General features: G+C 42.3%; 1 protein-coding gene across 1 annotated transcript in view; it reads left to right on the top strand.

Moving 5' to 3' along the window:
- Positions 1-672: 672 nt before the first annotated feature.
- LOC132829209 (granulocyte colony-stimulating factor receptor-like) overlaps positions 673-11,931 on the top strand; it is a 39,291-nt gene continuing 28,032 nt past the window's right edge. The window contains exon 1 of the mRNA XM_060846578.1: positions 673-805. Within this exon, the coding sequence (XP_060702561.1) occupies positions 762-805 (44 nt within the window). The 5' untranslated portion in view covers positions 673-761. The remainder of the gene's footprint in view (positions 806-11,931) is intronic.

Below are 11,931 nucleotides of genomic sequence, written 5' to 3'. Positions count from 1 at the left end.
ACATTCCACTCCCTGTGGTGTCCACCTCTCCCTGAACAGCTCAAGGGAGTTGGTAAATACTGCGTGCTCCTTCCCCAGGGACCCGGGCTCTGACGAAACCACAGAAGAGGAACTAGCAATCGGCCTTAACGACCCCCTCCAGGGCCTGCTGCCTGGACCTGTTTATGACCAGTTTGGCCAGGCCCAGGAGCAGACCCACGAGGAGATCCTCTGACCTATCCTCCCCCCTCTGCACCAGGTGAATTACTTGAGTATATACGGTAATGAGATGTAAATGCATGCAAAAGGTGTTTCGTCATTCACTAGTGGGTGTCTTGATGTCCTGTTAAAACCTTGGGTGAAAAAAATCATTTATTCTCAACTCAAGGAGTTTGTTTTTTAGCTGATTTGCTATGGCTGCACTATTCAAGGACAGGAGAAAATTACACCCTCTGTTTTAGTGATTGACCATGTCAACTAAAATTTAAAAAGTGATCTGTCAATCCAGATTCCATTCTGGGATCTGGCCTGTACATTCGTCCCTTGATACTATCAGCTCATGCCTGAGTGTTGTTCAGATTTTGTTTTGTACACAGACCCAGTTTGCTTTGTGACAGAGGAGAAAAACATGGAAATAGTTCCAAACAGTTGAACTTACGACACTGCCCTGAGGAACCGCTGCAGTAATGTCTTGTGTTTAAGATAATTGGATTCGAATGAAGAAAGCATAATAGACACCAGCTGAACACCCTGCTGTTCTGATAAAACACAAAGAAAATCCAATGACTCCCATGTATTTGCCGACAGAGCATGGAACCACATACATGTATGTTCTTAACTAACACTGTGCTTTGAAATTAATAACTTGTATTGGGTATTCTAAGACAAACTTTGCCAGTGGAAAATTCTACAATAAACAAAAATAGACATGTTTCTACTTAATGTGACTGGAAGTCTGTTAAACACATGATCTGATGAACTTAGATCCGGTTTAATGCTTCAGTTAGAGTCATAGAGTCATAGAGATGTACAGCATGGAAACAGACCCTTCAGTCCAACTCGTCCATGTCGATCAGATAACCTAATCTAGTCCCATTTGCCAGCATTTGGACCATATCCCCCTCAACCCTTCCTATTCATGTACCCATCCAGATGCCTTTTAAATGCTGTAATTGTACAAGCCTCCGCCACTTCCTCTGGCAGTTCATTCCATACATGCACCACCCTCTGGATGAAACAGTTAGCCCTTACGTTCCTTTTATATCTTTCCCCTCTCACCCTAAACCTGTGGGCTCAAATCCTGGACACCCCCACCCCAAGGAAAAAACATTGTCTATTTACCCTATCCATGCCTGTCATGATTTTGTAAACTTCCGTAAGGTCACCCTTCAGCCTCTGATGCTCCAGCAAAAATACCCTCAGTCTATGCAGTCTCTCCCTATAGCTCAAACCCTCCACACCTGGCAAAATTCTTATTAGTCTTTTCTGAACATTTTCAAGTTTTACAAAATCCTTCCTAAAGCAGGGAGACCAGAATTACCCACAGTACTCCAAAAGTGGCCTAACCAAAGTCCAGTCCAGCCATGATATGACCTCCCAACTCCTTTATGCAATGCACTGACCAATAAAGACAAGCATATCAAATGCCTTCTTCACTATCCTATCTACCTGCAACTTCACTTTCAAGGAGCTATGAACCTGCACTCCAAAACCTCTTTGTTCATCAGTGATCCCCAGGACCTTACCATTAAGCGTATAAATCCTGCCCTCCAAATTGCCTTTCGAAAATACAGCACCTCATATTTATCTACATTAAATTTCATCTGCCACTCCTTGACCCATTGATCCATCTGATCAAGATCCCATTGTACTCTGAGGTAACCTTCTTCGCTGTCCACTACACCTCCAGTTCTGGTATCATCTGCAAATGTACTGACCATGCCTCCTATGTTTACATTGAAATCATTTATATAAATTACAAAAAGCAGTGGATCAAGCACTGATCCTTGTGGTACACCGCTGGTCACAGGTCTCCAGTCTGAAAAGCAATCCTCCATCACTACCCTCTGTATTCTACCTTTGAGCCAGTTCTGTATCCAAATAGCCAGTTCTCCCTGTATTCCATGTGATGTAACCTTGCTAACCAGTATACCATGAGGAACCTTAGCAAACACCTTACTGACCTCCATATAGATTACGTCCACCACTCTGCCCTTATCAATCCTCTTCATTACTTCTTCAAAAAACTCAATCGAGTTAGTGAGACATGATTTCCCACACGCAAAGCTATGTTGATTATCCCTAATCAGCCCTTGCCTTTCCAAATACATGTAAATCCTGTCCATCAGGATTCCCTCTAACAACTTGCCCACCACCGATGTCCGGCTCACCTGTGTACAGTTCTCTGGCTTTTCCTTACTATGGCACCACGTTAGCCATCCTCCAGTCTTTTGGTACCTCACCTGTGACTATTGATGATACAAAAATCTCAACAAGACAATCACTTCCCTAGCTTCCCAAAGAGTTCTAGGGTACACCTGATCAGGTCCTGGGGATATACCACCTTTAAGTGTTTTAAGTCATCCAGTACTTCCTCCTCTATAATATGGACATTTCTCAAGATGTACTGTACCTTCCATCTCCTTCTCCATAATAAGCACTGATGCAAAATGTTTAGTATCTCCCCCATCTCCTGCAGTTCCACACATAGGCAGCCTTGCTGATCTTTGAGGGGCCCTATCACTCCCTAGTTACCCTTTTGTCCTTAATGTATTTAGAAAATCTCATTTCATGTTGTTTGTAACAACACTGAAATTTAGATGTAATATTGGAAAATAAGTTCAATGTTTTGAGTTCTGTTTCCAAATGGCAAGATATGACCTGAATTCAGTAATATTGCTGAACTGTTTGCTGATTCAGTACAACTAACTAGCAATGAAGTAATCAAAGGCTTCTGCAGAACAGAAAGAACTGAAGAAATGAGAAAGGAGCTTCAAGTTAATATTTTTTCTATTGTTTCTCAGGAGTTAAGAAAGTGGCAGTGTATTAAAGTGAAGAATGGGGTTGGTTTTCAAAGTGTGGCAATCTTTCATGTTGTATTGTTGTGAGATAGAGGAAGATACATCCCAAAAGATCTCAAGCCATCAGACCAACTACATGCCCAACTCACTTTCTTGATGAATAAATGAATGATGAGTTGTTGTCATGTGTACTCTACAATGAACAACACAGTAAAATTCAGTGAAAAGCTTCAACTTGACAATCCCAACAAAAGAAAACCAATTCATCAAAGGCCTGGTCACTAATGTCAGGTGCAATTTCTGATATTTGGGGTGACATGGTGGCTCAGTGGTTAACACTGCTGACTCACAGTGCCAGGGACCCAGGTTCGATTCCAACCTTGGGTGACTGTCTGTGTGGAGTTTGCACATTCTCCCTGTGTCTGTGTGCGTTTCCTCCTCAAGTCCAAAGAGGTGGATTGGTCATGCTAAGTTGCCCATAGCACGCAGAATAGGCAGATTAGCCATGGGAAATGAAGGGGAATGGGAATGGGATGGTGGATCTGGGTGAGATGCTCTTTGCAGATTCAATATGCCAACTGGCCTGCTTGCAACTGTTGGGATTCTATAATTCTAATGATCTGCATTAGGAAAGACACTATACTCATCTTGTACCCTGGGAATGTCACTTATAGTGGCACGACGTCTCTTATTTGCCTCTCTTCTAGGCCACCAAAGGAGTCATTAATATAAACCAAAGTGAGAAACATGTAGGTCTTATAAAATCCCACATAATAGACTTGTCAGCAAAGGTGAAACTCCTAGAACAAAAGGTAAAGTGACAGCATGGATATGAAGTTGGCTGAGCGATTGGTGCAGGGGATAATGGTGAATGTTATTTATTGGTTTGGAAGGAATGGAGGGTCCCAGAACTTTGTAATATAGCCACTGCTTTTCCTTGTGTATTCATGACCTTGGGTGCTTGGGTATGCAAGGGCACTATTTCAAAACTTGTGAATGGCACAAAAACTGGAAATATTATAATTTGTGTGCACTTTTCAATGATAGGTATAGAGTATAAAGGAAATTATGGTGAGCTTTTATAAAATACTGATTCCTCAATGGGATTTATTGGGCTGGATTTTACCCGAAATCGGCTCAGTATTGATTTTAACAAGCTTCGTGGAGAGCTCCTCCACATGATCCCTCGTGAGATTGCTCACACTATTCTTTGAAACTTGCCTCATTACCTCTGCACCATCCATCTATAGCATCTAATGCATCTTACTTTCCCTCTCGCCAGAGGTGGGCGGTACTCACCACTGGGATCCTGGGATTCTCGACAGCTTATTTAAAACAAAGTTGTACAGCAGGTCAAACACTGTCAGTCTGGAGCTGCCCTTCACGGTTCCTTCATCTGAAGAATTGTCCCAAAGGTGGCATCCCAATTGGCAGAGAGGGATCCAGAGGTTCTGGTGGATTGGGTGATGCAGAGGTTGGCCGTCCTCTTTCCTCAAGACTGACAAAGGGCTCCATGCCTCAGATCTTTCCATCCCAATCCCAGATTTCCAATTGGGGCCACAGTCTGTATGAATGCCAGCAATGCCACTTGAAGATCAGTGAGCTTCTACACTGTGTCACAATAAATGCAACCCACTTCTCTCTACTACCTCACTCACTCTATCTCTGCAACTGCACCCATCTCCCCCCAAGGTTAATGTTACACCACTCTCACTACTGCATGCAGCATTTTCCCTCACTCGCTCTGACCCCTGAACTCACAGAGTATTAGCCTGCATGGCCTGTATGCTGCATGCTCACTGGTTTTGTGACACTTTAACACCCTTGGTCCACTTGCACCAGTGCTAACGGCCGTGCCGTCACTTACGTATCAATCAGTTTCACTCTCCCTTAGTCTCTTTCAAGCGGGAGCTGGTTGCCAAGAGAGCAGTAAGCATCAAGATGGTGAGGTGGATGTCAGACATTTTGTCTCCTCATCCCTTACAAGGGTGCAATGTTTTCACAGCACTGGGATTTGGAGACCTACTGGCTGCCAGGCATCTGCTGAACCGCAGTTAGGAGAAGACCCCCTCTGTCAGCAATTAACAACTTCAGACAAATGCATGACACAGAAGCAAGTAGGCAGGTTTGTTGAAGGCACTAGACAGACTGACATGACATTTGGTAGTGTCCACCAATGTAGTTTGTAAAAAGCTGCCTCTGAAGGATTTGGATAGAATGAAAAGAAACTGTTTCCAATGGCTGAATAATCAGAAAGTCAATGATTCCAGTTTGAATCAATTTAACCTGATCGACCAAAGAACCAACACAAGGTAAAACCTTTACTCAAAGACTGGCTCAGATTTGGAATAAAATGCCTCTCCACCCGAATCATCAACACTGGCCCCTAATATTGTCATGGACACAAATTTGTTTTTGAAAGGAAATTGAGTAGATAATTATAGAGAAATAAAAGACTAAAAAAAAACAGCTGGACATTAAATGGTAGTAATACTGACTGGACTTCTCTTCAAATTAATGGGTGTCCACTCATTGGGCTGAATCATCCCCTTTGGTGTTCCACTATTCCATTGGACCCAAAATCATCAGAAAGGTGAAGCTGTCAAGGGTTAAAATGGCACAGGGAGATCAGAAAATATGTTTAGAAATGGAGAAGCACTAAGGCACTGGTGTCTCTCCCTGGCCCTGGTACAGAGTAGGAGAAAGTGAGGACTGCAGATGCTGGAGATCAGAGCTGAAAAATGTGTTGCTGGAAAAGCGCAGCAGGTCAGGCAGCATCAAATGAGCAGGAGAATCGACGTTTCGGGCATAAGCCCCTCTTCAGGAATTCCTGAAGAAGGGATTATGCCCGAACCATCGATTCTCCTGCTTCTTTGATGCTGCTTGACTTGGTACAGAGTATAACTGTCATCTCCAGAGTGTCTCAAATTGTGCCCATAATCCTTTCTACAGCAAAATGGAAAGGTTTTCTCAGTCTTTTGCAAGGCATTTCTCTAAGGGTACTACAGTGCGCAATTTTGATTAATCCCGTGATCTATGTTCCAATGATATGCAAAGGCATAAACTATTACTCAGGGGACATAGCTGGAAAAAAAACAGATCTCGATACCCATTTGTTTCTTATGGATTTAGCAGCCTCCATTCAACACTTACAACAACCCCCATAGCAAGAAAGTTAGATCCTTCCTTCTAGCATCTGTTATAGTCAGTCTCATCAGCACTACGGTTAGAAATGGCAGGTTCCCAGTCTTCCAAACTTTATAAACCGGGCATTTTTACTGAAATTGTATGAGAATAATGGATCAAACCTCATTTACTTGACATGATTCACTTCACAAACTGTAAAATTAAACTTTTAAGGAGTGCAAATCATGTTGAGCAAACATTTTTATTCATGTGAAAGAAATCAGATAAATTATTTTAGGAAGTTATATTCATTAAAATATTGAATTAACCTTTGAATTCTAAAATATTTCATATTGACTTTGTGACAAGATTAATCTGATTTGTCTGAGAGATGCGCATTATGATGGTAATTCTGATAAACCTTGTTTAAAAAGCAATTTGCCTTATAGTAATGAAGGTCTGATAAACCTGGTTTATTAGGAGGAAAACAATGAAAATATTTATTAAATCTTTTAAAATATTTTTCAGGACTGTACTAACTAGTAATTGTGATTCTAATACCATTGCCTATTAATAATGACATTTTATTATGAGCAGTTATCATTACATCCTGAAATGTGTGTATCTCTCTCAGTTTACTCCTGTAATCACTTTCCCTTTCACCAGAAAATAAACAGAAATGGATCCAATACATGAATAGCTGGCTTCTTAACATAGCTGGAATTTGTCTTAAGTTTCCTTTACTATTTGATGTGCTTTAGGTTTTAATAAGATTAGCTGTAAGGTAAATTAATTAACTGGCATTAAATACTACTGAAGTGCTGAGCCAGAATTTTTTGTACTCTAATAGTAAGCAAATAATAATATACCCAAGCTAAAGTTCATAAATCTGAATGCAAGATCTTGCAATGGCTCAGACATCAGATATTAACTTCAATTTTTTTGGTCTGTGGCTGTTAGGTGAGGATAATAGTTGAGAAGATTTCTTCATGAACTGGTCCCATAGACAAGGTACCACAGGAAAATGTACTGAAGGAATACTACACTGTTGAATGACCCTTGGAAAAGACATGAACCAAAGGTCCTACCTGCCCATCTTCCTTCCCATCTATCCGCTCCACCCTCCCCTGCGACCTATCACCGTTACCCTCTACCTGTATCTAAATATTGCCTTCCCAGCTACCTCACCTTCAACCCTACCATCCCATTGATCTCTCAGATCCCTTCCCCTCCCACTCCACATTCCTGATGAAGGGCTTATGCCTGAAACATCGATTCTCTTGCTCCTTGGATTCTGCCTGACCTGCTGTACTTTTCCACCTCCAGACTTTTCAATAAAAGCCCTGTGTGTCAATGAAATGTCAGTGACTATTGGAGGGGGAATGGAATACAAGGATGTGTCCTCTGGTTGGACAAAGTAGAACGAGGGAACATAGTTTTAGAATAAGAGGTCTTCCTTTTAAGATGGAAAAGAGGAGAATTGATTTTCCTCTGAGGGTCATTAGTAGTGGAAGCAGCATCATTGAATTCATTCAAAGCTGAGTTGGATAGAATTTTGATAGGCCATTCTTACCTGGTCTGGCTTACATGTGACTCCAGACCCACAGCAATGTGGTTGCCAGTTAACTGCCCTCTGGCCAATTAGTGATGGGCAATAAGTGCTGGCCTAGCAAGTGACACTCTCATCCCATGAATGAATAAAAAAATCTCTAAAACATTGTCTCTCATGTTAGCCTTGTCCATCTTATTTGTCTTCACCTTCCACTTTGTCCTACAGTGAGGCAACTTCTGTGGAGATCTATACACAACTTCCACCCATGACCTCTTTCCCATGCTATTCCTTATTTTTGTTGTGGTTCTGTTTGCCGAGTTGAGAATTTGTGTTGCAGACGTTTTGTCCCTGTCTAGGTGACATCCACAGTGCTTGGGAGCCTCCTGTGAAGCGCTTCGGTGATGTTTCCTCCGGCATTTATAGTTGTTTGTCTTTACGGATCCGCAAACACTACATAGGACAAACAGGAAGACAGCTAACAATCCGTATCCATGACCACCAACTAGCCACGAAACGACATGACCAGCTATCCTTAGTAGTCACACACGTGGATGACAAGCAACATGCGTTTGACTGGGGGGGGGGGAACAACACTACTATTATAGGGCAAGCCAAACAGAGAACAGCCAGGGAATTCCTAGAGGCATGGCACTCATCCACAGATTCTATCAACAAACACATCCACCTGGACCCAATATACCGGCCACTGCAGCTGACAGCTGGAACTGACAACCGGAAGTGGCAGAAACAAACCACTATAAATGCCAGAGGAAACATCACAGAAGTGCTTCACAGGAGGCTCCCAAGCACTGAGGATGTCACCTAGACAGGGGACGAAACGCCTGCAACACAAATTCCCAACTCGGCGAACAGAACCACAACAATGAGCACCCGAGCTACAAATCCTCTCTCAAACTTTGAACACCTATGGGCGAGACGCTAAGACAAGCCAGGAAATGGGAATCCTGTGCCAACCGCCTAAGCACCACATACAAACAACTCCAGTTCCTGCACGATTGCTGAAAGAATCGAATCCTTCCACCATGTGTCAGATACAGACCACCAGTCAACAACCCACAAGCCAGAGACACAGCCAGACAGAACGGATTCAGGATGATTCAGGTAATGATTACAGACACACACAATAGACTACACAAATACAGACAAGAAATTGCGCACCAAAAATGGTTAATTTCAAAAACCACCAATCAGGACTGGACCCAGACCATAGAACGGGCCGTCACCATAGGACAGAACAGGACCACACACCACAAAAAAAAACACCACGAAAAGAAAAAATGGCCAAACTAACACACAACAGAGAGGACACCACAACACATACCTGGGCTAGAAACCTCTCCCACAGACAGCTCACAGACATGGAAGGAACAATACTGGCCAAGGGACTCAACTATAACCACAGGGACGCCAAGACAGCAGACTTCCTAGCAGCACTAGAATGCACACTCAGAAATAATGGACTGACAGAAGAGACACACAAACAGTGAGACAAAGTATCGTACCCCTGATAACAAGGAAAAGACAAACAGACAACCTCAACACCAAGGACAGGAGAGCACTAAAAACACTAAGAAATGATAAGAACATAATCATACTACCAGCAGACAAAGGCAGAATGACGGTCATCTTGGACATCTAGAAAGCGCAACAACTACGTGAAGATACCAACACCTACCAAAAGACAAAGATGGACCCCACCCCACAGCTCACCAATAGGATAAACAACACACTGAGGAACCTGTAAAAAAAGCAGACACATAACCAGGTTTGACCTACAAAGAATGAAACCTGAAAGCAACACCACCCCAAGATTCTATGGACTACCTAAAGTGCACAAACCAGACATCCCACTCAGACCCATTGTATCGCTACCATCACACCATCACACAAACTTGCTAAAGAACTATAACAGAAACTGAAACACCTGATCAGTGGATCCAGACACTCTATACAGTCAACATAGGAATCCTTGGACATCATCAGAAATATACACATAGACAAGGAAGAAACTATGGTCTCATTCGATGTAACGGCACTGTTCACCTCTATCAACAAAACCCTAGCCAGAGAAACAATAGCCAACCTGCTGGACATACAGAACAGACAACAAGACAGGGAACCTATCAACAAAGACTGCATACTCAAACTACTGGACCTGTGCCTTACAACACACTTCACATTCAACAACCAAATATATGAACAAATCGATGGCACACCCATGGGCTCATCCATCTCTGGACTCATAGCAGAAGCGGTAATGCAAAGATTAGAACAAACAGTCTTACTGCAAATTCAACCCAAACTCTGGGTCAGATATGTGGATGACATCTTTGTAATCATTAAAAACACAGAAATAGAGAACACACACCGGATCATCAAAGCCACAGTCACTAGAATCTGATTCACTAGAGAGGGAGAAAAGGCCAACCAACTCCCAAGGTATACAGGAAAGCCACACACATAGACCAAGTCCTGAACTACGAAAGCACCCACCCCAACACACACAAAAGAAGTTGCATCAAGACACTGTTCAAAATGGCCACAACACACTGCAGCACACAGAACTGCAAAAAGAGGAAGAAGAACATCTCTACAATGTATTCGCCAAAAACTCTCAGACAACAACTCACCAGGCCAAAGGACCCGATACCCAGCATGAGCAAAACCAGCGTAGCATACAAAATCCCATGCAAGGACTGCACAAAACACTACATTGGACAAACAGGAAGACAGCTAACGATCCATATCCATGAACACCAACTAGCCACGAAACAACATGACCAGCTATCCTTAGTAGCCACACACACAGATGACAAGCAACATGAGTTCGGCTGGGACAATCCTACTATTATAGGACAAGTCAAACAGAGAACAACCAGGGAATTACTAGAGGCATTGCACTCACCCACAGATTCTATCAACAAACACATCAACCTGGACCCAATATACCAGCCACTGCAACGGACTGACAACTGGAAATGGCAGAGACAAACCACTATAAATGCCGGAGGAAGCATCACAGAAGCGCTTCACAGGAAGCTCCCAAGCACTGAGGATGTCACCTAGACAGGGGACGAAACATCTGCAACACAAATTCCCAGCTCGGCGAACAGACGAGCTCCCGAGCTACAAATGTTCTCTCAACCTTTGAATTCCTTATTTTTCTTCAAACTGATTCCACATCACAGTCTACCGGAGTTATATCATGACTCATCACTGCACCGATAACTTCCTTCGTTTATAAAGCTACCACATTTCCTCCTTTTTGCATGTTATTCTGGAACATCAAATACTTTTGAACACTAGTTTCCAGTTTTGATCATGCTGCAAACACATCTCCATTATAGCTGTCAAGTCATATCAATTTATTTTTATTTGTGCCACCAATTCATCTCCCTTGCATGTGTGCATTCAAATAACAGCCTTAAACTTCGACCTTTTACTATATTACTATGATATTTTTGAGGCTCTCTTTTTGATTTTTTAAAAACTTGAACCCTCTCGCCACTAATTAGTTCCAAAACATACGTTCAACCAAAGTTATATAATTTACCAGGTCATTGGTTCCAGCACGGTTTCAAATGAAACTTGTCCCAGTGGAACAGTTCTCTCTTGCTGAGTTACTAGTATGCCTTGAATCAGAATCCATATTTGACCAATCATTGAGCCATAAACTTAGCTCCTCATTATGTTTGTGGTTTTCAATTTAGCCCTGAGCTGCAAATAATCTCTCAGCAGATTCTTTTTCCTAGTCCTATTTATGTTGTTTGTATCTGTGTGGACCATGACAACTGAATCCTTCCACACCCTCTCCAAGAGACAAAAAAATTGTTTCCTTTTAATTAGTAAAAAGACATGACTAGAAAGTCAGCTTCACCTGCACAATATAAGCATGTGCCAAAATCCTACATTTGGGAGCAAAGTGTTTAATAGAACAGGATTTGAACTTCTAATAAACCTTATGATAATCTTTCATGTATGATATTAAATCAACACCTCTGGTAATGTAAGGTATTCAGTTGAAACCCCCTTAATCAGGGGGTTTTAATGAGTGAAGTACTACATTCACCTCCTTTAGCTTAGTGAAATATCCTGCTCCCTTTTAACTACAGATGGTTCTCGAGTGTTTATTTAGATTAGATTCCCTACATGTGGAAACAGGCCCTTTGGCCCAACCAGTCCATGCCGACCCCCCAAAGAGTAACCCATCTAGACCCATTTCCCTCTGACTAA

This window comes from Hemiscyllium ocellatum, chromosome 28 (assembly GCF_020745735.1).
Source record: "Hemiscyllium ocellatum isolate sHemOce1 chromosome 28, sHemOce1.pat.X.cur, whole genome shotgun sequence".
Lineage (NCBI taxonomy): Eukaryota > Metazoa > Chordata > Chondrichthyes > Orectolobiformes > Hemiscylliidae > Hemiscyllium > Hemiscyllium ocellatum.
This window is presented reverse-complemented; position numbering and strand designations above follow the sequence as displayed.